We start from the raw sequence: 25788 nt of genomic DNA, 5'->3' as shown, positions 1-25788 counted from the left end.
ATGTCACTTGACTTTGACAGTGGAGCTCTACAAACTCAACATGAGGATGAAGACTATGACCAAGAGGATTATGCAAGAGAACAAGAGGTGAAAAAAAACTAAATCATTTAATTTGAAGGCCTGTGGCTTCTTCCCATACCTTTTCTAAGTGTTTTTAAAAAAAGCCCATTTTGTCTGTCTCTGGACTGAACTTGTATGTGATCTTCTGAAAAGCTTATAATTCTTCTGTTTCAGTTGCAGCAACTGTTGACAGACCTTCCCCATGATATGCTGGAGGACAGTGGAGACCAGCTCTCCAGCTATTCAGACTGTAGCATTCATGAGACTGAGGAGCAGTAAGGCATTTTGCACCATGTTTTTATTATTTATGTTAAGCTTTTGAGAACAGAGAAAAATCTCAGCTGATGAAGTGTCTGAAAGCAATCCAAGTAAAAGGGGATCTGTAGTGCAGCTTACAATATGGTTTGTGTTCCACGAGGAACTAGATGCTATTTAATTTAACAAAGAGATTATTTGGTTTATTTTGTTCTGTTTTTTTTCCTGAAGTTCTAAGTATACAGCTCAGCTGCTTGTCTTTCTCCAGATCACATGACCCTGGGAATCATGATGGAAGGTGGAGTGATCATCCATTGATAAGCGGTTCTCAAAATGTAAGCTTGTATGAGCAGTGATGTAGTCAGTAGGAACTGTTTGTTCATAATAACATGTTAAATATTAAATTCATTAGAGAAATAGTTTTCATGTAGGTGACAGTTTTGCTATTTATTTGAAAGTATTTCTAACATGAGGGCTGGTATCTCCAGAAAGAGTAGAGGAGACTCGGGTAGAGCCTGAGTGTTGAGACGGCAATTCTAAACTTCTTATCCATTCATAGGATTATGAACAAGGACAAAATCTGTACCCTGAACAATTTTTGTGTAACCAGCAAAACGATCATGTTGAAAACCATGCAAAGAATTGGAATGGTCTACATAAAGATGAAGAGAAGACACATTTATATGATGTTAAAGATTACTGTGGTCAGAATGGTCAGGAGGATCCTGATGATGCGTATCTTGGTAGAGATGGGTTTAATACACCAAGTTGTTACCAACAGAACAACGTCTATCATCTTCCTGAAGACTTCAGGCCATATACAAATAGCCATAAACCAGAATTTAACAGTCAACAAAGTAAAATAATAAATTTTCCAGATGCTCCGAAGGAACATCTTAAGGTATTTGAGAAGCTGATGTATTTTCCTGTCTCTTCTAGAAAACTGTCACAGGTCTTTAACTATTTGTAGTAATGTTACTCAATGTTTTCAGTCTCTTGCTATCAGTTTAAAATGTAATAGCATTAAATAATTGGATTTTCATATGTGCATGTTATAATTTTATTTTTTTCTCTTGTTGGCTGGGTAGAATTCCATGAGATAGAATGAATGAATGTAATTCATTTTGTTTGCTCTGTTAAAGATGACGTTTCACCACTACCCTGTAATGCAAATTTCTATCATACTTAAATAGCATGCTAAATTGGAGCCTGAAAAAGAGGAGCTGCTAGAGCTCTTAAAGTCGACCTGTAAAATTAAATATATTTTAATTGAGCAAGGTTACAGTTGTATTTTTAATTTATTTCCTCTTATATTGTCACAACAGCAGTTTGTTACATCTGATGTTGTCAGTGGCCAGTCACCTGAATCTTACAAAGTGACTTATAAACCATACCAAAATGGCATTCATCAAAAAATTCCAGTAGTCCAAGAAGGACCCAGAAGAAATGAGATGTTTGAAGATTTGCAAGATGAATTCTTGGGCAATGGTGAAAGTAAGTGTTTACTGTTTAGACTTGAAATAAACTTGTATAAAAAGTCCACTGGAAATTTGCAACAGAACCTATTCATTTCAGCAGATTTTTGTTAAGAGGACATCTAAAAGCATTGTGATGTATAATGATCTTTTATTTTGCTTTTAAGCTTACGTTGGGATAGCGCCAGTTTTGGTGAGGATTTTCTTTGTGTTTTTTTTTCTTTCCACTTTATCTAGAAATCCTCTCTTTTTAATCAAAGGATTTGAATTTCAGGCTTTTTAAAAATATAGTTTTGACTGGTGAAACTGAACTAAATTATTTCTGATGGCTTGTTTTGAAGTCTTGCTGGTAGTTTGTCTTGTTTATAATATTGGAAAATAATGGCCTGCTGTACCTTAGGAAATATCTTTTGCTTGGTGCCACTTTGAGCTGTTCTGTTAGGTACACTTTGAGTTCCAGCCTAACATGCTTGATAGGCATCATATGAAAATTTATAGTGGCCACAAGACTGTATGAATTTACAGCCTGTAAATTTTTATCTGGCCTTGCTGTTAGGTTTGCATTGTATTGGTAGTACCTACAATTCTTCAGCCACTGCTGTCAGAGCAACCCAGGTGATGTGAATCAAACATAGATTAAAAAATGATGCAAATTTGTGAACCAGCAGTGAATTTGGCACTGCATGAAAGAAGTGTTTTGGGGACAGAAATTATTTATGACAATGACTTTCTTGGTTGGTTTACTGCGCTAAGTTTTCTGTATGCTGTCTGAAATTTGGCAGATTCTTCAGAAAATATGCAGATTCTTCAACTTCAAGTTCTAAATAAAGCAAGAGAAAGACAACTGGAAGAGCTTAATGAAAAGTTAGAAAAGAGTGCACAGCAGATTAGGTATTTAGATCATCAGCTTTCAATGGTCAGAGGTAAAATATTTTCACTAATTCTTAAATTTTATTCATATATAGCACCTTTTTTTTTTTATTCTGAAACCTCTATTTAGGTTGTGTCTCTGCAGGAATTGACTGTATTTATAGACTTGATTTGAGATTATGTGTACCTAGTCTTCTTCCCAACACTGCTCTGAAAGAGGGAGAAAGTGGTTACTGGATAGAGACTGACTGAATGTTTTTGTTGTCATTTGGGTGCCACCCACAGTATGAGACAGGTGGCTTATTCTACAGAATGGTTATGTAGAAAAGGGATACTGAACAGTCATGTTCCATGAAGTTGTTGGGTGACTGGCCATGTTTCTCACACGACTGTTATGTCTCTCTTAAGATGAGAAGGATGGCTTGGCTGTTAGCCTTCGTGAGTCTCAAAAACTCTATCAGAATGGAAAGGAACGGGAAGCTCATCTTGAAGGTCAAATAAAGGCCCTTGAAACTCAAATTCAGACTCTTACTACCAATGAGGAACAGGTAAATATATTCAGTATAATATTTTGTAATAAATTAAATAAGTATTTTTAAACAGCTTATTGTGGAAAAATCTCTGCAGTTTTTTGTGGTGCATTTGCATTAAACAGAAGCACTGATCTCTTGAAACACTGTTCATGATCATTGCAGAACCTGAATATATGATGAATGAATAGGATGCATTGGTGCAAAGCAGTATTAAAATCCAGGCATTATATGAGGAACTCTTGCACAGAAAAACCTTAACTGATGTACAGAATATTGGAGCTCAAGTAAAATATATGTAACTGGGAGTTATTCTAATACTCTTCCTACAGATACTGAAGCAATCCAAAGTTGCAGAGGTAGCCATGGAAAGCATGCAGAAGCAGCTGTTGGAACTTCAGCGATCAGATGCTCTTCAGCGAGCCAGAGAACAGCATGAGACAGTTATTTCTGCACTCAAGCAGAAGTATGAAAAGCAAGTATTATCATTAGAGCAGAACCTTGATACTACAAAGTCTGCACTCCGTGAGCAGGTGAGATGATATTTTAGGATGCTGTGTACTATACTGAAGAGGCTGTAGAGGTCCCTGTGATTCCTAAATGGTTCTTCTTGACCTATAGTTTTAATAACTGCTTCTGGAATCTTGTAAGCAAATGGAAAGGAAATTCTATGTAAGTCTCAGGGTTATAAAGCCTGTGTGGTATGTTTCTATAAACATATCCAGGCGGTTGTGAGCTCCAGTTGTGCAGATGCAGAAAGGCAAGACTTCATTGTCTTAGCTTCTCTCCTGAACTTGCATTCTGTGCACAATCCCTTTTTGCCGTATACTGGCAAAGAAATCTGGGTAAGAAAATAACAAATTGTGATATTTTTGCAAGAAAAACTGTTTAGTAAACAGTCTATTCCTAAGCTTTGGTCTCAGAATGATCAAGGATGATTAACCACTGAACAGTCACTTTGTTTTTGAAGTACAGATTTAAAAGGAGAGAAGGGAGAAGAAGCCTGGCTTTAAGATCAAGTTTGATATGGATTGTGTCACATGGTTATAGAGCTTGTTAAAAATATTTTACCTGACATAAGTCTGTTACACTGTTAGAAATATTGAAGCAATATAGTTTAGGCTGTAATAAATTCTCCTTTTATTTCACATCAAGAAAACAATTAAATTTCCTGAATTCTAGCTCTGTAATTCTTGTCTAAACAAATACATGGTTTGCACATTTGAAAAGGTAACCAGCACTTACTTATAATCAAGAATGCACTTAAAAATCCCCACCAAACAACAACAAAAAAAACCCCACACTTTTTTCGTGTTACTGTGATACAGATTTCCTGGGTTTGAGAAAACAGAGAAGTCTAAAAGCATAAAGATGAGATACTATGCCTCCCAGGTCTGTGAAGGTAACTGCACATGAAGGTGTGCTTTGTAGATCATGTGAAAGAAAACCTACAGTTCCTCCTTTACAGAGCTTTGGAACTTGCTAGCTTGGCTCAAGCTCAGTTAAAATAAACCAAGTTAGGCTCAGGCTTAGTGTAAATAATGTGAAGCCTTGATTTTTCTGCAGTAGACTATCTATATGTGATTAATTGCAGGGGATAATGTGATTATTCACATCCATGTATGTGTTTATATATGAGAGTGCTTACTGTCCCCTAGTGAAAACTGGTACTGTAAGACATTACTTGGCTGACAAGGACAGCGTTTGATCTGTGACTGATTTAGTTGGCTTCTACCCCTTAATTCTTTTTCTTCTGTGTCTTCTATATTTTTTTTCTATATCCAAAACTCTCCTAGATGGCTAGATGCTTTTTAACGTGAAAAAAAAAATCTTTATTCCTAGAAAGAGCTTTGCAAAAATCTAGGAGAGCATGTTAAGCAACTTGAAAAAACGCTGGAAGAAACCAAATGTGAAAAAACTGAAATAATAAATAGACTGACAAGAAGCCTAGAAGAAAGCCAAAAGCAATGTGCAAACTTACTGCAAACAGGTCAGCCTTGTACTCATATGTTATCTTCCCTTCCAGAAATGGCTCCAATTTTTTGAGGTATAAAAAAGTGCACTTCTATGCTCCTATTGAAATGGTATCAACATTTAATTAACTGTAGTAGACTGTTTCCATTGCAGTGGGTTAGACTGAAAGGAAGTCTAGACTCAAGTGTAAAAAGCAAGAAAAATAAAACCCAAACCATTCTTCCTTCCCCCCATCAAAAAAGAAAGAAAAAAACCCAACAAAACACAATACCTGCCCCCCCAAACCAAACAACAAAAAAACACCACAACAACAAAAACACAACCAAACATTAAAGCCCTATGCAACAGTGATGAAAATATTTTTATATGCATTTAGTGCTGCCTGTGTGTAATTTTAGCTTTGGACAAAATAACAGCCCTTAGGAGCAAGTTACTTATTTTTATGTAAACATTTGACTTGAGTTGCCACTCTAAATTCAAATCCCAATGAGGAAATAATTGGGTTTGTGGCTGGAGGCTGGTTCCTGGAAACTTTTTTTTTAGTAGGGCTAGCGTGTGATTTGTATATTTAACTTGTGCCTACTCTTACACATTGAAGTCTTTCACCACGAATGTGTGTTACAGCCATTAGTGAGCACAAGAAAATGGAAACAGAGTGTTACCAGTACCAACATTTCTGTTTTTAAGAGTGGTCTATTTTCAGGTTGTGTAATCTTTCTTGCACGTTCATGACTTGCTCTCGCTCTCCCTCTTTCCTGCAACAGGCTCAATGCAGGAGATGAATCAGTTACGGTTTCAATTGCAACAAGCTCAGTCTGCACACATGATAAGCAGTAACATGAACAAGGCTTTGCAGGTTAGTTAACTTTTTAAAATATTTTACTGTTTTGTTTTAAGGAGATGGGCATTACAGCTGAGAGATTGATGGCCGAAACTTTTTATGCTGAGGAAACAAGGACATCTCATTTCAGTAAAGAAACTTCACCTGCCAGTATTGTGTGTTGGACCTTTTATTTTATTACATATGCCTTCTGAGTTCTAATTAAAAAATAGTACTGACACAAATCTGATGTCATGTGTCTATCTAACCTGCTTGTGGAAGAAGAATGTAAATTCTGTGTGCTAGGAATCTCATAACGTAAGCCATAGGAATAGTCAGAGAAACTACGTTTGGAAATTTACCTTTTGCCAGCAAAGGGAGTACCAGAGTGTCCTCTGTAAAATATGAGTGGAAATCTGTGTTTGCAACTCAGTTTGTGTTTTTGACTTAAATCTATTATCCTGAAAATTGTGAACCTTAGTAAGTACTAGAGTAATAGGCTATTTATTCAGCTAAGTGTTTTTCTGTTGTCTGTTTTACTGTATGAGGGCAGCAGGAAAGAAGTAATAGCAAAAGAAATGATACTTGCTATATGAATTGTAATAAGAGCAATACAATATACTGATCAACAGAAAATACTCCCTAATTAATTTCTGATTTTAACATGTGCTTTGCTAGGGGTATAAAAAATGATCGTAAAAAAAAATAAAACTAATTCTAGATGATTCATGTAAATACAGCTAAATACAACTATATTTAGAAGGAATAGCTCTGTGGCTTTGTTTTCTTTGGAAGAATTATCATGGGCCTAGTGTGTTTGCTTAGACCTTTTCTTCTCGATGTGATGGTTTTAAAATATTTTTTTGTGTGTTTTCCTTTAAGGAAGAATTAGCAGAACTGAAGGAAGAAATAGCTTCATATGAATCTGCTGCCAAACTTGGAGTATTTTTGAATGATGCAAGCGAAGAGCTCCATATGAACCTAAGTGATTCCTATGTAGATTTAGGAATTAAAAAAGTCACTGGGAAGAAACCAAGGCTCTGCAGGTATTGAGGGATTCTTGAAAGAAAAATTTGAAATGCTGAAGAACTTATACAAGTGAAGTGTAAAAGGTGGTCTTACAGATCGATATAGTTTTTTGGTAGATATTTGGAATAGTGCATATATTGTCAGGGAATCAGGGAAACAGAAAACTGAACTAATAATTGGATGACAAATGGCTGCTTAAATCTTCCGCTTTTATAGGGACTGCATTGCTGTTCCTTGGATTGTAAGGATTATATACATGGATACCTTTTTTTTTTTTTTCCCGTCAAAATTTCCTCAGACTGTTTTTTAAAACAACCAAGTTGTCTCAAAATACCTCATGTCATGCAAGAATGAATCTTTTGGGCCAACAGCAGAATGAACTAGGTTCCTCTGCATTGATTGCAACTTGGTGAAAAAGCATATGGCTTCTGTATTCATCCTCTCGTTCTCTTTACTGTGACTCTCAGACATCCATATTTCTGGTAGCATTTGTTGCTCTTCTCTTTGCTACTGCTGCCTTCCAGATAAGTGTTTTTTATCTTTTAAATGCTGAACTGGTTGTTTTCCCTAATAGTGCAATACAGAACAGAGGCATGGATAAAGAGCTGTCCAAAGATGAAATTATTGCAGAATTAAAAGCTGAGCTGGAACGTTTATTGAGCAGTAATAAAATGAAGAGAAACCAGATTACTCAGTTACAAACTGATCTTAAAGATTGTCAGAAGACATCAGAAGAATACAAGCAGTTGCTGAAAGCAGAAAAAGCATCAAAAGAGTCAGAGGTTTGTTCTTTTTACACTTCTGTAAAGGTAAAGATACACTGGATTTTAGTGAACTGAACCAATGTTTAAACTTATGAAAGCAGCCTTAAAGAATTTATTTGCAACAGAGTAGTCATAACAACTAAGTAAATCTGTCTTTGAGCTTCAGGAAAGTATCATCATTTATATTATACCTTGCTACTTTTTCACCAAAGATACAAAACAAACTGAATAGTGCAACTTGGGCAGCGTGTGCCTGATTAGGTGAGTTCTGATATGGTGGCTTACTTGCTTGGTAGAACTTAAAGGCCACTCACCTTTCTTTGTAACTAAATTTCAATGGAGAAAGGTTTTCTTTAACCAAAAAGACCTTGTTATTTTTCTGAGAAAGCTGATAGTATCACTAGGTTATGCAAATGGAACATTAAACAGATTGCCTTCAGAGGGCCTTCACTGTGTGCTCTGCTCAACAAAGAAACTCTTTGATAGTGTGTCCCTTTTCACCCCATTATTAACTTCCCTCTATAAACTGATCAGACTTCTAACATCTGCTCTTGTAATCTGTACATTGTGGCTTGGATGTGGGATAGAAATATAATATGCTTGAGAATTGTACTTTCTGTTGGATCAGAATAGTCAGTTTGCAAACAAATCGAGTGTGTGTTCCTTTAAACCTTCATAGTACTCCAAATTTCAGGAATTCATCTAGAGTAACAGAGATATTGCTGTGTCTTACACTCCAATGATTTCTTTTTTTTTCTCTTAAGCAAAAAAAAACTAACAGGTTTTACTTTTTTTAATATAATTTTAAAAATCATGTGTATCTTGAAAGATATCATCTTAATTTGATTTATTTTTAGCCTGTCACAAATCTGAATGATCAGTCAGTGGCCACTTCTTCAGTTTCTGATAATCTTAGGGAAGAAGTTCTGAAACTTAAAAAGGCTAATGAAAATTTGCTGCAAGAAGTTGAGGTGAGAGAGAGATGCTGCTTATACCTACAAAAAAAACCCCAAACAACCAAAACCCACACAGAAACCCCCACCCCATGCTAAAACCTGAAATTAGAGAAGTTTCCTTACCATCCAGTTGACTCTTGTTCACCCAGAGCCATGCTTCAACTATTGAAGAACTGAAAGCAAATGAGGAAAAACTGAAAAGCTTAAATCAAGATCTCTGTTGTCAGATGAGAAAGATGGTTGAGGATTTTGATCAGGATAAACAAGAAGCAATTGACAGGTAAGTCTGTTAAGTCTATTTAGTTCCATTTCTGAGCTTTTGGCCTGCATCTGTTACCTTGTAGCAGTTACCTGGTACAAGGGCAGTCAGCATTAGAAAGCTGATTTCTTTCTTAAGAAAAAGTTGAATTATGTTTAAAATAGTTAAAAACAATTAGATAGCTTTTTCTTTCTTGAAATTGTAGGTGTGAAAGAACTTATCAGCAGCATCATGAGGATACAAAAGCACATTTTGAGAAAGACCTGCTGGAGAGGTGTGCTGCCGAAAAGCAGCAGCTTATTCAAACTTATGAAGAGACCATCTTACAGTTGAAGTAAGACCATTTCTTCCACTTCTGCGGAAAGTTTCATGTTTCATGTCTGGCCCTCAGTGCTAGTTACACTTTCTTTAAGACAGACTTGCTGTTCTGTGAGTGTAAAGACTAATAATAAATAATCTGACCTGTGAAGGGCTAATATAGAAGAGCTGAACAGAGAGATGACTGCAGTAAAAGAATGTTACATTGGAGTCTGTGGGGAGAAGGACACCTTGGAAGCTACCTTAAGGCAGAAATTTGAGCAAGAGCAGCAGCTGAAGGAAGAGAAGGTACTAATGGAAATACCTATGAACCATGTAATTTCAGACTGTTTTTAAGATGCAGTATCTGAAAGTATATTGCACTTTGTAATTGTTTGAGGAAGATACTTAGATGCAGCTGTATATAAAAATCAATACATACAACCTATTGGTTGTTAAATTAACCTGCTGTTGTGTCCTGGGCTTAAAATATTGTGGAAGTAACCCTTCTCAATTGCTATTCATTTTCACAGTCAGCTTTCATAATTTTGAGTGTTGAGAATTGCTCAGTCATCAATGTGGGGGCTTTACATTCATGAGACATCTCCCCACCCCCAAAAAATGATAATGCAGTTTTTCTTTTGCCTAAATAAAACTGATGTAAAAATACTGTACTTTAATAATGAACTGATACGGCTATATTGAGTAAAAACTTTGCTTTCCTGAAGATGCCATTGTGAAATGACTAAAGTTGGTCAGTTGCCTTGCTAAGCAAGTACAGAAAAGAGGTGCAATTCAAAGTATAAATATGTATATAATTCAAAGTATAAATAAAGATGCTTGATAAAACCTTTCTTTAGAGCAATAACTATAATAACCTTTTGATATCATGCCATAAAACATCTCCTTTGGAGACTGGAATCTTTTGTCCAGGTGTCATCAGTAAGATCACATCTCACATGCATTCTCATAACTTTGTACCAGATCACTTCACTATGCCTGGGAGAAAAAATAAATTTTTTTTTTCTTAGCTCAGGAAGCAGCTACTAGAAGAAAAAGAACGTTCTCTTAACCTTTTGAGGACTGAGCTTGAAGAGAAACACAGCAGTTCTATGATAGCTATGAAGAGGCAGTGGCTGGAAGAAAAAGAACAGCAAATTGCAAAGGAAATTGCGTTAGCTAAAGTTCACTGGGAGAAGGAAGAAAAAGAGGTGTGGTATTTGGACTAGAGGGTTAAAGTTTTATTTCTATTTTTTTTCCCATTGCTTATTTTCAGAAGGAGAACTTGTATGCATATAGACTTACTCACCGTTGTTTTGTCATTCGAAGTGCTTTCTGAGGATCTGTTTTAGGAGCTTCTGAAGAAGTCATTAGGGTTTGCACGTGCCTTAGATTTTGGGGGAAAAAACCCACCCCCAAACAAGACCTAGTAGAGTAGCATGCAGATGGTCATGAATGTCATAGCTGGTGATATGCTGGATTTTTCTACCCTGACCCTGTCTGAGTGGTTATGCTTTCTATTGTTCCATTCAGCTATCATACACAAGTCATTTGTATATCCTGTCCCATACAAGAAAGCTTTGAGTTACCAAACTCTCTCTTCTCAGAGCATGTTTTTGATTTTCTTCTGTTAGGGAACATTACTGGTGTAAACAGAGTTTTGTTTGTGAAATAACAGGAAATTCTAATTATTTGGACACTGGGGAGATTTTCTTAAAAATATTTTTTTCCTTAGAATAAAGAACAAGTCTTTGCAAAAATAGAAAAAGAGTGGCAAAGTAGGCTGGAAGAAGTGCGAAGAACTGTAGTTGAGTGTAATGACTGCAGCAGCCAAACTGACCAAGTCACAATTGTGGACGAAGATTCAAGTAAAGAGTTAGAAGAGATTGTTGAAGACCAAAGGCTGCAGACCCAGAAGTCTCTGAAAGGAAATATGGCCTCTGAAGAGGCCTTAAAAGAATTTAAAATAGAACTGGAAAATAAATACCATAGAAATCTTGCCAGACAGGTAATAAAGAATTGTTCTGTCTGCCTGGTGCCTGTGAAATTGCCACTTGTGACTAAGTCACCTAAAAACTAGTCCACTTACTTTCTCTTAAGCTCAGTAGTTGATACTGGTTATATTAGAAATACATAATTTAAGAAAAAAAAAAAAGAAGTTCTAAAGAAGCTGGGGTTTAGTTTTGGTTTGTTTTTTTGTTGTTTGTGTGGGGGGTTTTCATTTTTTTTTTTTAGCTCTTAGTTTTTCACACAGTTGAACAGGTTTTTTAGGAGTTTTGAACAGAACTGAGCAGCACTGACTTAGATTTTTTTTTTTATACCATTTTGTTAAGAAAAATAAATTTAGTAGTCCTCGTTTTGCTTATATTTTTGTGTTAGGGAAATGTATCAAATGCTGCTGGTCTGATTCCTTGAGTTTCTGTGAACATAAGTAATCCAAAACGAAGCCAGTTTTTTCAGTGCTATATGAAAGTAACAATAAAAATTTAGATAGTGGTGGTGGCTGAAGTAGGTTTTTTTTAATCTGCTTGTAGGTAGATGCAGCTTTAACCCAAGCTCATGCCAAGTGGCTGCAAGAATTAACAGACCTCAAAGAGTACAAAATAAATCTAAAGGCAGAACAAGAAAAATGGGAGAAAGAACATAAAGAGACTGCAGCAAAGCAGGTAGACCAAAATAGTTGTGTGTGATGATAAACAGTTCAGTCTTCCACATCCTGTATATTACTGAGGAATAAATGTAGACATGGGAATTGTTAAAGAAAGGTGTTTCTAATGTACACTGATTCTGATCCATTTTTTTGCCTCTATAGGATTATATTTTTCATTAAATAATTTTAAAATCTTTTCTAATAGAATGATGGTTATATTTTATGTAGAGATAAATGTATATATATTTATGACAACTGTGTTCTATATTCACCAGCTAGCTCTAGTTCTCTCAGCTGCTGAAGAGAAGTGGAAGAAGGAGTATGAGAATACAGAGAAATCTGGACCAAAAGTGAAAGAACTTGAAGAAAAGGTAATTTCTCTCAAGAAGGAGTTGGAGCTAAAGAAAGAAGAAATCCCTGCAGCTATTAAAGCAGAACTAGCAAGAGCCCGTGCTCAGTGGAACAAAGAAAAGCAAGAAGAAATCCTGCAGATACAAGAGCAAAATGAAAGAGACTACCGGTTGTTCTTGGATGATCATCGAAACAGAATTAAAGAGGTGCTTGCAACAGCAAAGGAGGATCTTGCAAAGCAGAGGAATGAGCTCTCCATTCAGAAAGAGGCAGAAATAAAGATGTTACTAGACCAAAAGCAGCAGGAGTGGGAGGCACATGAAGCAAAGAGACTGCAGGATGAAATTAACCGGTATGAGGAGAAGACTTTGCTTGAGCTTGAGTACTTGTTGAGTGAAATCCACGAAGAACTAGTCAAGTGCACACATAATAAGCATTCTTGGAAGGATAAGTGTTTTGACACTCATGTTCAATTAAACAGTCAATGCAAGGACAAACTGAAGACTTGCTTACAAAAGGCCTATAGGACCACAGTGTACACAATTCTGGAAAAGAAAGAGCAAGAATGGAAAGAGGTAATGTTTCTGTAAGTTGTAATTGCCAACCAAGAAAGGGATTTGAGGAGTTAGTCACAACTGTTTTATCCCATTATAAAATAATCTATGTAATCCTGAGAATAAGAAAATCCAACACTTGAGTTCATTGATAACAGTCCTTAAAAACCATAAAAGAGGGCTAAGTCTGCTATAAGCATGTGGAAAGGGAAAGGATGGGTGTAGCTTTGACACATGTGGTCTTTAATGAAAAGAGTGTCACTTTTAATGCTAATCTTAAGTTTAGGAACCTGTTGAAGGCCCCTTGTGACCTCTTAGGTCAATTCTGTCACTGAGGTTTGTTTGGTTTTTTTCTGGGTTTCGGTGGTGGTGGTTTTTGGGTAGTTTGGTTTTTTTGGTGTTTGTGTGGTTTTTAATTTTTTGTTGTTAAAGGCAGTTTGTAATGATGATCAGATAATGATTGTAGAACATGTTACTTATTCTCCCCTTCCTCCCCCTATTATGATACATACAAAGACGACAACAGTAAATACTTTTTGCAAATTATCTGTAGCAGAAATGAATAACTGAAAAATTGATCTTTATCTTAGGATTAAGAGTCTTACTTAACTTTATTGTGGCTCCAGGAAATCCATCTCAACGTGCCTGCCCAAATGAGGAAGGATATTTTACTCTCTTGTAGAGGAGCTTGGGGCTAAGAAGAATTCTGTCCAAAAGCATCTGTTTCTGTTGTTTTGGCAGATGCCTCTTTTTGCAATGTTTATGCTTGTAGTAAGTTTTTGATTATGGAGAGCAACCCAGCGGAAGTGCCATTGCCACCCAGCATTTAGTAGTTGGGGAATTATCCAAGAATAGGACAATGGAAGAAACTGACTTGTTTTTCAAGATGGGTGGAAATGGAAAGGAATATGAAGTGATTTCTCGAGACAGTATTAGTTATTTACTGATAATGTATTTTTGCTCAGAAAGTATACCTTTAAAATTTTCTTGTCATGAGTTACTTTCACAACGGTAAGGAGAATTGGGAGTTTCTTTGCCTGATGTATCTTCTCTAATAGAAACTGATATCTCTTGGTAAACTGTTTTTAATACGCCTTTGAACTTCAAAACATTGGTTGGCTTGAGCCACCTCATCCAGTCTGGTTTCATAATTTCTCAGTATAGTCCTCTCTTATGTTACCATAATAACAGTAAACAAGAGAGTTATGTTTTTCAAGATAATTTTCCTGACCTTCTACTACCCATATTTATTCAGAAACTCTAAATGAGTTCCAACTCCTTTCTGCTGCATATGCTTTTAAAAAAAACATGTTAGAGTCAGTTATTTAAAGACACTGTATAGTGCAATGTTAAGGGCTACTTACATTTCCAAAATAAAACTCAAGACAGCTAGGTATTGGTGTTGTAGTGCATTACCCTAAGCAAAACTTCTCCATGCTATACTACACATTTGCCTTATGATCTAACCTGCAATCTACAGTTCTATAGCAAATTCATAGCACTTACATTACAATTACTAAAGCTGTTTGGTGGCCAGGCTAGCTTGTTTTCATCTACAACATTACTTACCCACTTTAAGATAGTGTGGCGCACTTCGGGGTTGTTTTGGGGTTTTTTTAATTTTTATTTTCAGGAAGTTATTTTTCAATTGCAGAAATATGAAGAGCTACTGAGTAATGTAAATAAAGAATCATGCTCTTGCCTGCAATGTGGTGAAGGAGAAACTGGGAATGTGGCAAGACCTCCTGTGTACAATGTTGGGCACCAAGCAGAAGCACGAAGGAGGCTGAGGAGACAGCCACCCTTGCAGGAAACTGGAACAGACAAAGGTATTTGGTTTGGTTTTAGTCTGGCCAATTCCCTATCATCAAGTTAAGGTTGTTAGTAACAGTCTTTAATAGCTGATGTCCTATTGATGACTGCAGTTTGAAGTTAGTTAACTCCTACATATTTGGGTTCCAGAGGAAGATGCAGTTTTTCTGACTGAGGTTGTTTAATATTGCTCTAGGTTGTACTATGTTGAAGTCACAAACTGCAACAAATGGTACTAGTCTCCAGCTTACTGATACAATACTAAGCTTTGAGGCTTGATTTTATTAAATGCTAGTAGCTTTCTGCTGCTTAAAGTCATTCTTCAGAATAGCTGCTGAATTGGTTTCAGGTGGGGGTTGTGGACATGAATGTTTTGGAGGCTGTGGATATCTATACTAATGCTTGTGGTGTTTAACAGCTCATAAGCCAGTGCTGATCACAGGGAGCAGGGTATAGTCTAAACTATGTTTTCTAAATGAGTAATACCAAATCAGCTTTTTCAAACAAGGAATTCTGCATAAAACATATTATACTTATAAAGATATTATATTCATGTAAAAGAACTACACTTGACCTGGCATGGTAGTTTTTTGTGATTCTTTTGATCAATACTGTAGTTGAAAAAAACATGAATCCCTCAGTAGCATTTCTCTCTCTTTTTCCTTCCTTTCTGCTGCCCTCAGTATATGCTTTAGCTTTGTAGTTCTTCCCAGAGCTGTCACATGTAGCATGGCAAAACTGGAGACAGCGTAGCTGAGGACAAACTTCATGGGAGGCACAGAAATCCCTTTGGGGCTTTCTGTTTAGTTTGAGTTCTTATGCAACTGAAACACATAAAGCAGGAAAACACAAGGGAGTTTTTGGCTTTATGCCTATAGCATTGCTTGAATTCCTTCAACACCGAAACAACAAACCATCTATTAAAACAATACAAGCAGTGCAGCCTCTAGAGCTCCCTGTCCTGGCTATGGAGAGCAGCCCTGGCTCTCCTGGAAGTAGCCCAGTCTTTGTGAGTTTCCTAACTTAACCAAACTCAGCTGCATGTGAGGCTTCTCAGCTGGGAGAGTCTCCTTCAGCTGACTCCAAAAGACCCTACTTGGCTGATGTGGGGTTGTTTTCTTTGTTTTGTGGGTTTGTTGGGGTTTTGGTGTTTGGGGTTTTTTGTTTATTTGTTGTTGATTTTCTTTTGGTGTGGGTTGTTTTTTTTTTTGGGGGGGGGGGGTTTAATGAAAAAAATATTCAACCTGCAAGTCTCATATCACTGACTGATGGGAGTGGATTGAGACTGTGAGGGCTCAATGACTTGGATGCAGCAGCATCTATCATAACAGGGTTCCAGCCTCTTGTGATTATTTTAATTAGACTAATGTGTTGTATGCTTTCCAGCAAGAGAAAGACTTAAGTAGAACACTGGCAATAGTAAGGTTAGACTTGATTTTTTTTTTTTTGGACTGTATAACTTTTAGCAATTATTGTTGCAGATCAAAAATGTACAAAAAGGAAGCTTTGGTCTCAGGAATATTTTTTTTTGTGTGTGTGAACACTGTTGCCAAGAGCTTGAAAAAAGAGAGTAGATGTTCCAGAACTAGAAACAAACATCTACAGCTTGCTAGGAGGGAACATGAAGCGAAGTCAGAGCAAATCTGGGGTTAGGATTATTTATTACCTAAAGACAGCTTTGGCTCTGCCTTTCTGGCTGCATTAGGCTCTTTATCTGTTGCATTATTTTCTTTATTCTGTCATACAAGATTTAGTTTCAGTGGGTAGAATGGAGTGTGCATGTATTCTTAAACCAAACAACCTCATCCAACCAAAAAAAACCCAGAAACTGACCACCCATCTCCCTCACATCTCTTCAGCCCTGAATCTCCTCACCCTCTTTGCTTTAAACAGTACTTACCAATTTTTTTGTTGTTGGAAAAGACCTTTAAGTTCATTGAGTTAGGCCATTATCCAACTCTACCAAGTCAAGTGCTAAACCATATCCCTTAGCACCACATCTGTGCATTGTTTAAACACTTCCCTGGGGACCCTGTTTCAGTGTTTGATAACCCCTTCAGTGAAGAACTGCCATCTAACATCCAATCTAAACTTCCCCTGGTACAACTTAAAGCCGTTTCCTCTTGCAGTGTCATTTGTTACTAGGGAGAACAGACCAAGTCCAACCCTGCTACAACTTCCTTTCATGTAGTTGTAGAGAGCGAGGTCTCCCCTCATCCCCCTTTTTTCTCTAGACTAAATAGCCTCAGTTCCCTCAGCCATTCCTCACCAGACCTGTTCTCCAGACCCTTTACTAGGTGCATTGCCCTCCCCTGGATCTGCTCCAGCACCTCCATATCTTTCTTGTAGTGAAGGCCCTGAAACTGAACAGCACTCAACTGAACAGTGGCCTCACCAGTGCTGAGTACAGGGGAACAATCATTTCACTGGTCCCACTGGTCACAGTATTCTTGATACAAGCCAGGACGTTGTTCCCTTCTTGGCTGCCTGGCACACTGCTGGCTCATTTCAGTTTGCTGTTGATCAGTGCCCCTAGGTCCTTCACTGCTGGGCAGCTTTCCATCCACTCTGCTCCAAATGTGTCCTTGCTGCTTTAGTACTTTCATGTGTATCAGGAAAAGATTAGAGGGAAACTGAACACAGGGCAGGTGTTAAGTATGTGTACATGTGGATCCTGTTGCTGATGAGAGTTGTGCAGATAATGGACACCAATGTCTGTGAATCAGGGAGTTCTATAACTCTCTGCTTCGAGTCTGTACTGCTGCTGCATACATACTTAACCCCCTATAGTGGGAGTATGAAGAGCAGTGGCCCCAAATGTTACTCAGTGGTTCTTTGCACCAGTAGTAGTGAGCCATTCACCAGATTTCTTGTACCTTCCTGCAGTTAATAGCTTGAAGCTGTAGTTCTGTTTACTTTCTTACTTCTATTTGTAACCCCTAAAAAGGTCTTAAGTAGGCTGTATTTAGTCTCTTTGCCTTTTTAAGTCAAGAACTTCGTTGTTGTGTCACTTTGAAAGAGAAATACAAGATGGGTGTGAAAATAGGTCTCTAGTTCTTAAGTCTTTCCTGTGTGATAACTGTCTCTTCTAATCATGGGTATGAAATATCTACTCTGGTTTTGGAAGTTACCAAAAGAAAGGCTTCTGTCTGTAATATGGAAATGAGGCTTTTCTGAAGCAATTTCTGCTGGAAAAAGATGATACAAAGTAACTTGCTTGAGATTGCTTCTCCTTCAGTAGTGGTGTTATCTGGTACTCTTAGTATATACACCATTGCTTGTGAGAGAATGTTGTTTTGCTGTGATTGCCTTCTCTTAGCTCTCCAACATCTTATTTTTGATGTTTTCAGTTATCAGTTTCTCTGGGCAGACTGATAGTGCCCTCTGGTAAAACCTCCCTTAGACTTGACCATCAGTTTAGTCAATTGCAAATGACTTGATATGTGCATTTATTATAGGTGCTCTTGAATTGTGTACATCTGTCGTCCTTTCAGGATAATAGACTCTATTTCATGTAACTGGTAGAAGTATGTGTCCATAGTAAAATCTGGGCTAAAGAGGATGAAAAATCTTTGGCATATCAAACCCCTGTAAGTTTGCTGCTGCTGGGTCTCCCATTAGAGGCCTTGCATATAGGCTTCTGCTGCAGAGAAAAGCCATCCTGATTCATCTGTCTATGACAGCAAAAAGAATTCTTTTTGTCTAAGTATAGTTCTGCAAGGATTTGTTGGAGGAATGCCCATTTTGCTTCATTCCTGTGCTCAAGAACTTTTTTTTTCCTACTTGAGCATGATATGCCATATGGAGCCCAGTTCCTATTCAGTTGGTGTCTGAGGAACTCTATCCTCTTATTCAGCTATATTCAAGTCAGTAGAGGCCTTTGTTTTAAGGAGCTGAACAAAGAGAATGATGTTTTCTCTGAAGGAAAACATGTTGGCGATTTGAATAAGAGGCTCATTCTTCCTGCAGTGTGGTAATCAGTTGAAGCTGTACATAATAGTGTTCAGGGCTTTTTTTGTGAATTTTTTGGTTTAGGCTCTCCTTAGAGTATGACAGGAATTAGACTTGCTGTGAAGGTTCTGGCTCAGGAGGGGTCTGGGACTGCATCCTGAGGACAAATAGAATTGTTTGAGCTTGTCTCAGGGGAAGGTCACTGGCCACTGTAAGGAGGTTTGGTAAATTGTCAGCTTGAAGAGAGCAGATACGAGGTAGTAGGTTGTACCAAGTGGCCTAATAGTCTTACTTGCCATAGACTGTTGGGTTTTTGTTGTTGTTGTGTGGGCTTTTAATGAAGTGTCTTGGTTGCCTGCTGTAATAAATGTTATGCTTATATATAAAATGCTACATTTTTGGAAGGGAAAGGCTTATGCCAGCTTGCTGCAGTGTGAGCAAGGCCAGGTGGGCAAGCTGGACACATTTATGTAATACTGTTTCTGTGTTCCTTCATTGATAGCCATACAGCATGTAAACTTTCTTTGGGACTGGAGGAAAGATTGCAGGATAATGGGAGATCTGTTAATGGAAAGAGGCTACTGCTGTTTACCAAGGTCATCCTGGATGTGGGTCAAACCAAACCAGTGGGTTAACCTGTCTATTTTGCCAACACAGAAGAGTAACACACAAAAACACAGGATTGAGACCAAAAGAAGTGAGATAAGAATAGATTTACTGAGTGAAATCAGATAAACACAGTACAAAATGCATAGTTACCTTAGCTAATAATCCAATTAACCTAATAATACAATGCGTAATTACTGTAGTTTAGCCTATTTGCAGAACAAGCACAGTAAAATACAGGAAAAAACAGGGAGCTACCTCAGACCTACCTGTCTTGCCATCCCTGAGGAAAAGAGCCAGTACACAAGAACCTGGAACCCAGAAGCAGCAACTGGAACAGGAAGCCTCCCATGTTGCAATCTGAACTTCAAGCCGCATAATACTTTGCTCCAGTTAGCACTTTTGTTTTTCAAGCTGGCATGACTGCAGCATGGTATGAATAACAGCAGCAGATTAACTCCCATCTGTGACAATTACAGACGAGGATCTCTAAAGGCCATGCATGAATTGCTTCTTCCTGTATTCTAGGATGACTGCTTGCTTTCTGCTTTTCTGCACATCATTCTAGAGAAGAATTATAGCCATGCTTCTCTCTTTGCTATGGTTCATGTAAGAACTTGGTGCAGTGGAAGTATCTCCCAATATTCAATGTAGGTGTTCAATTCATGTTGGTTTTCTTTCCTAAAATAGGAAAGGTAGTGATCCAACTGCAGATATTTGTGGCTCTATCTAAGTTTATTCATCAGTTCTTCAAGTTAGGCTAAATACTTGTGTACCCTTTTTAAAAATAATAATTTGATTAAATTAGCTAATAAATAAATTTTAAGGGTCTCTAACTTTCAAAAGACAACTCAGAGGTGAGCTATCTGTATGCTATAATAAACAGTCTTCAGTAGCAGCTTGAAGTCCCGCCCTTTGGACTTTTTCAGCTCCACTATCTTCTCATTCTCTGTGATGGCTCATTGTAATATTTATATGCTTCTTAGTAGCATTGAGCAGAGTTCAGCATGGAAGTCAGAACAGCCACCAAAACACAAAACCCATCAAAAGCCCCTAGCAACAACCAAGTTTTATCTTTAATCTCTCCACCCTAAGGAAGGCACACTTGCCGACTGAGAAATTAATACCTTTTTTTTTCTAATGTCAGAGGGTATCAAAACAACACTTTTTTTTAACATACACACCTGGTATCTCTGAAGTTTCACCTCCAGCACAATGTTAGGAATGACACAAGAAGCCTTTAAGGTTAATTACTGTACGAGATGGCTTTTATATTCAAGTTTCATTGAAGTGTATTGTGATTGATTCCTATATGTTTGTTACTTCAACGACTTCGTATTTGCAGATGATGCTTTGTGACATTGAGCTCTTAGACAGCAATTTATGTAATAACTTCTGTCCAACTCAAATTGAGAGAAGCGTAGTAAATTATGGTTCATCCTTGGGTTCTGTTTTGGTGTTGTTTTTTTTTTAACAGAAAACGAGAAGGTTCTAGAAACTCTAATTGCAGAAAACGCTGAGATGAAGACTAAACTGAAAGACCTAGGAACACCACTGAGGTATTTAAAAGATCTAAGCAACCTCTTTTTTTTTTTTTTTTTTTGTAAGATACAAGCTGCTTTTCTTTTGGAGTGTGACTTATGTGCATTTCAGGTCACTGTCAAAGGGAGGTCTCTCAAAACCTTGTATGTCCTGTGATGCTGCGAAAGGCCTGGAAGAAATGCGTGCTCAGTACATTAAAGCTGTGAACAAGATTAAGTGTAAGTAGTAAATTTTTTTTTCTGAAAAGTTAGGAGAGTAAAATAATTTACTTTGTCACCTTCTCCACCAGCCAGCTTGCACAGGAATCTTAACAGCTGAAGCACATGGGAAGTAAATTTTTCCTTTTTACTAGGGTGAATGTGGGAAATGGTCACCATAATCTTAGACAACATTAATTGTGATGGGTGAAGCCTTGTTATGCCATCCTTGCTTCATTGCACTGTATTATGTATTACCACTTTTGAAGTGGTAAAGTGTGTTTGGGGAGCTGATCTTTCATCTCTAGCAAACAATCCACCTACTTTAGGATTTCTCCTAAAGGATAATCTGTTCTTTTGTGGTATATCCTGCCTTCTGGTTTCATCTGCAACCTTCTGGCTGAAGAGCAAGGCTTGAGTGTAGTGTCAGGTCCACAGCAGACCCACAAATGCCAGCTGCACCACCGTTGCAGAATTCCTATACCGGCATTTTACCAGCCAACTTTCCTCCCAAATCCCTGTGCCTAGTTTTTTCTGTTGCTGGTGAAGATGCAGAAATGGACAGCTGAATTTCTGTCTGATCATTCATACCGACCTGCTCTGGTTGTCAATGTCATTTATCCAGTAGGTAATACTTGGCAGAAGGATTTGGGCAGAATGTTGGCAGGCAAATCCAGGCCCTCAGTGACTTGCTCCAGGTTTGCTAGACAATCCCAGTTTGTTGTATTGGCTTTTTTCCCCTCCCCTAGGGGAAAACTGGTACTAATGAAGTGTAATTGTAGGTGATATGCTTTGTTATATCCGTGAAAGTAAGGAGCGAGCTGCTGAAATGATTAAAGTGGAGGTTTTAAGAGAGCGCCAAGAAACAGCACGGAAAATGCGCAAGTACTATTTGACATGTCTTCAACAACTGCTTACTGATAATGGGAAGCAAGAAGGGTAAGTTCAAGTGTGTTTGTAGATTACTGTTTGCTGTGAAGAAGTGTGTGTAGACACTGTTCAGATGTTTGTCCACCTTGGAGCAAACGATATCTGACCTGAAGTCTTGCCAGTCTGCTCAGATTGCCATGGGGTTGCTGCTGAGCAGCCTGGCATACTGTCTTTGCAGTATTCTTTGGGGTTTTCTGTTGCCTGGCAAGTTTATAACCATGGTCATCTTAGAAGTGTTTTGTTTCTTCAGAGAAAGGTTCTAGGGTGAAGGCCTGACCTTGGCCCATGTCTAGGCAGGAATAGCTCTGTTTCATTTATCAAGTGCCATTGGAAACATTGATGGAACAAGTCATAAACCCCCAAACTTTCTAATGGAAGCAGTGGGAACCTTGGGGAATGTGTACAAGTTACCTGAGAGATATAATGTTACCTTGAAGTAAAATGTAGAGTTGAAGAGCAATTGCCCTTGAACTTTGTGGGGGTTGGAGGGGTGTTTTTTTTTTTTGTTGTTGTTGTTTTGTTCATGTTCTGCAATTCCTGGCAGAGCTGAAAAGAAAATAATGAATGCTGCCAGTAAGCTTGCTACAATGGCTAAAGGACTTGAAACACCTCTTCGACATGTTCCCCAAACCAAATCTTGCTCAGGTATGATTCTGTAGTTGTGTTCTCTTCTTGACCGTACTGATATAATATAGCAATACTACTAATGCATGTAGTTATGAAATTGAAGATGGGAAGTGAGCCACTATTTATTTATAAGCTTACTAATGGCAATGTAAATATGAGCTGCTTATTTTGACAGTGCTTCCAATTCTGCGTTAAAACAAACAAGCGAACAGAAGAACCTAGGGGGCTTTCCAGCATTAACATTTCCTTCAATTAATCGATTTCTTTTCCTCTTCCTTTAGCTCTGCTCTTCAATTCTGATCTACTGCCTGGAGTTGCATACTCAAAAAGAGATCACGTGCCTCAGACTAGGTCAAACCATATGGAAAGCAAATCATGTGGTGAAAGCATTACCAAAAAAGCTGATGATAAAGGTGTAGCATGTGACTTGAGACAGCAGTTTGATGCAGTGCGAGCTGAAACTCGACACACGCTTCATGAAAAAGCTACTTCAGATATTCAGAACAGGAATAATTCTAAGAATCTGGGTGATGCTTCAGGAGATGCTCTGCCAGAGTTTTATCCAAATGAAGGTGGAAGAAGAGAAAAACATACCCCCATTGTAACTGCAGACAAAGGACTCCTGCATGCTGCTAGTAGTATGGCACTTCAGAATGCTTCACCGTCTGCTTTTCAAATAGCATTAGAAAATATGCATGCACCCAGGTGTACAAATGGCTGTGCCATCTCTGGGACAACTAATCATCTGCTTAAGATCAAGAATGAAAGAATGGTCTTAAAAGAGGATAAGTGTATCCAGTCATGTGGGAAACAGAAAACTAAATCTAAAATAACTCAGGAATCTGATTTTAAAAAAGCTCCAGAAAGAGATGATGGAAGCTGCATTGAATGGAATTCTGTGAATGGAAGCCACCATGTGGTTCATAGTGACATGCCCCTTTCATATTCTGAACAGAAAGGCAGTGGTGATGTGCAAGCACAGGCTGCACGCTGTGAAGAATTTCTTCACGTCAGGTTGTTTTCCCCTGCAGATGAAAATGTGGGTTCTTGGAGAGGTACTTCCAATGGCACAAATCTCAGCACAAAAAGCAGCACTCAAGCTTGTAGTAGAGGCCACCTGACAAACCCAGAGCATGCTTCATTCCTCAACTCTGACAAATCAAATCCTGCTGTCGCACAACTGAATGTATCACCAGATTCAAATGTGGGAAAATGCTGCAACAAATGCTTGGAAAAGAAGTGATGTGGAATCCACTGTCTCTTCAGCAGATAGTGGTTTTGGAAGCCCACTTTCTAACTTGAACCAAGAACATCAATCCCTTATTTGAAGGGAAAAAAGACATAACTTGATTTTTAAGTAGAAGTTTAAGGATTGGGGAAAACCTGTTCCGTGTCCATTTCATGGTCAGTGTGACAAATTTGAATGTGATGTGAATTCTATAAACGTTACTTGAAATATTCATGCAAAATTTTGTTTATATTTCCACGATTGTTTATATTTTATTATATACAAATTTATTAAATAGAATATATTTTTATATTAAAGTTAGCTTGGAGTGCAGTGTTTACCACAAATCACAGTAGCTATGTTTTAGATAATCTCTTTAAACGGTTATGAAAAATCTTTTCAGAGATCAATGAGAGATGTTTTGACAGTTGTTTGAAGTATTTTAATTGACTTTTCCATTTTCAAGGGCCCCTTGTAAGCCTCTATGTTTATCCCCATAATAAAAGCAGAAATAGTTGCAGGTTTTTTATTAAATTATTATAACAAATCGCATATGAAGTATTCTTCCCTTTTGTACAGCAAAAAGTTACTGGGCAGAAGAAAGGTATATATTAGAATATCCACTTTTTGTAGATGTTCCTTAAACTGTATGGGTTACTGATGTAATCTGAAGACCTGGTATTCCTCCTTGCGGTGGTTAGCCCTGGTTGGGGGCCAAATGGCCACCAAAACCACTCTATCCACTCCCCTTCTTAGATGGACAAGGGAGAGGGGAAATGTAACCAAAGGCCTATGAGTCAAGATAGAAGCAATTCAATAGGCTAAAAAGCAAAACCCAAGGCTGTGCGGGGAAGCAAAAGCAAAGGTACTATTTATTTTCTACTTCCCATCTGCAGATGATGTTTGGTTACTCTCAGGAAGCAGAGCTCCAATACATGTAGTGGTTGTTCCGGAGGACAGATGTCATCAGTGACCATCCCCACACTTCCTTCTTTTCCTTAGCTCTTACAGCTGAGCTACCGTCGTATGGCATGGAATACCCCTTTGGTCAGCGGGCCCAGCTGCGTCCCCTCCCTCAGTCTGCTGTTGATGGAGGGGGTATGTTGGAAAGCCTTAGTGCTTGGCTTAGCCTGTAGCCAAAACACTGATGTTACCAACAGCCAGCAACACCACTGCAAAACATAGCACCACAAAATGCTCTGGGGAGAATTAAGTTCAGCTCAGCCAAACTAAATATACTCCTGATGCTTAGAAAGCTTCTATTGTAAAGGCTTACTCACATACTGAAGAGAATTATGAAATTTATCCTTTTCTTATTTCCTAGATTTTTTTGCTTTCCTTGGGCTGGTGTTTCATTTCTAGTGATTCTACAACGTTTTGCTTGCAATAAGAAGAAAAAAGACTGAATATTCTCTATAACGATGTGTGGACCTTTCATATGTAACAACATTTAACTGCTGTAAGGATGCTCCTTTGGTCTTTCAGAGTGGTGACAGTTCAGTATAGTCTGTGAATCTTTTTGAGTTTTAAGAGGAAAACTGCCAGATTCAACAGATCTTCTGGGGAACAAAAATGCATTTAACTTCCTTTACACAAATGTCCTGCCTGTTTATATTTCAGGCCAACTGGCAGGGCAGAATACATTACAGCTCTAGCTATGCAGCACTAGTTTGTGACTCAAGGCTCTTGAGCGATCTAATAAGAGACTTCTGAATTTCTTGGTGGCCTTTAATGTTGGCCATAAATCCAACCCCACTTCCTCTTTAGTGAAGGTGGAGTTTGTCATCATCAGTGGGAGCAAAGGGAGGGCATGAGACAGCTTGTGCCTAAACAAACACGGGCAGTGGTTAAGTTCAAGGGCCAAATTCCGACCTCTTAGCTGAGGAAATAGCTGTGGCCTTGTCTGCAGGGGAAAGTTTTTACTGGTTCTGTAAGCCCTAGGCTGAGGGCTGTGGGTTTTTTCGCTGTTTTTTTGGTGTGGTGGTTTGTTGTTGTTTTTTTTTAATTTTCCAATGATGAGTGGCTTTTTTTGGTGAACGTTTTCCCAAATT

At 38.0% G+C, this 25788-nt stretch overlaps 1 protein-coding gene across 1 annotated transcript; it reads left to right on the top strand.

Moving 5' to 3' along the window:
- On the top strand, nucleotides 1-23837 carry CEP152 (centrosomal protein 152). Its single transcript, XM_054388172.1, has 27 exons — nucleotides 1-87; nucleotides 235-335; nucleotides 584-650; nucleotides 875-1216; nucleotides 1641-1809; nucleotides 2573-2713; nucleotides 3069-3208; nucleotides 3523-3723; nucleotides 5033-5180; nucleotides 5929-6020; nucleotides 6867-7030; nucleotides 7588-7795; nucleotides 8635-8748; nucleotides 8883-9013; nucleotides 9198-9326; nucleotides 9463-9598; nucleotides 10321-10500; nucleotides 11025-11297; nucleotides 11824-11955; nucleotides 12215-12865; nucleotides 14499-14673; nucleotides 20691-20772; nucleotides 20867-20973; nucleotides 21735-21891; nucleotides 22427-22527; nucleotides 22791-23748; nucleotides 23783-23837. Exons 1-27 carry the CDS (start codon nucleotides 1-3, stop codon nucleotides 23835-23837), a joined length of 5241 nt encoding a protein of 1746 aa, XP_054244147.1.
- The last annotated feature ends 1951 nt before the right edge of the window (nucleotides 23838-25788 follow it).

Source organism: Indicator indicator, chromosome 16 (assembly GCF_027791375.1).
Source record: "Indicator indicator isolate 239-I01 chromosome 16, UM_Iind_1.1, whole genome shotgun sequence".
Lineage (NCBI taxonomy): Eukaryota > Metazoa > Chordata > Aves > Piciformes > Indicatoridae > Indicator > Indicator indicator.
Note: the sequence above shows the minus strand (reverse complement) of the source record. Positions and strands in the feature narration are given on the sequence as shown.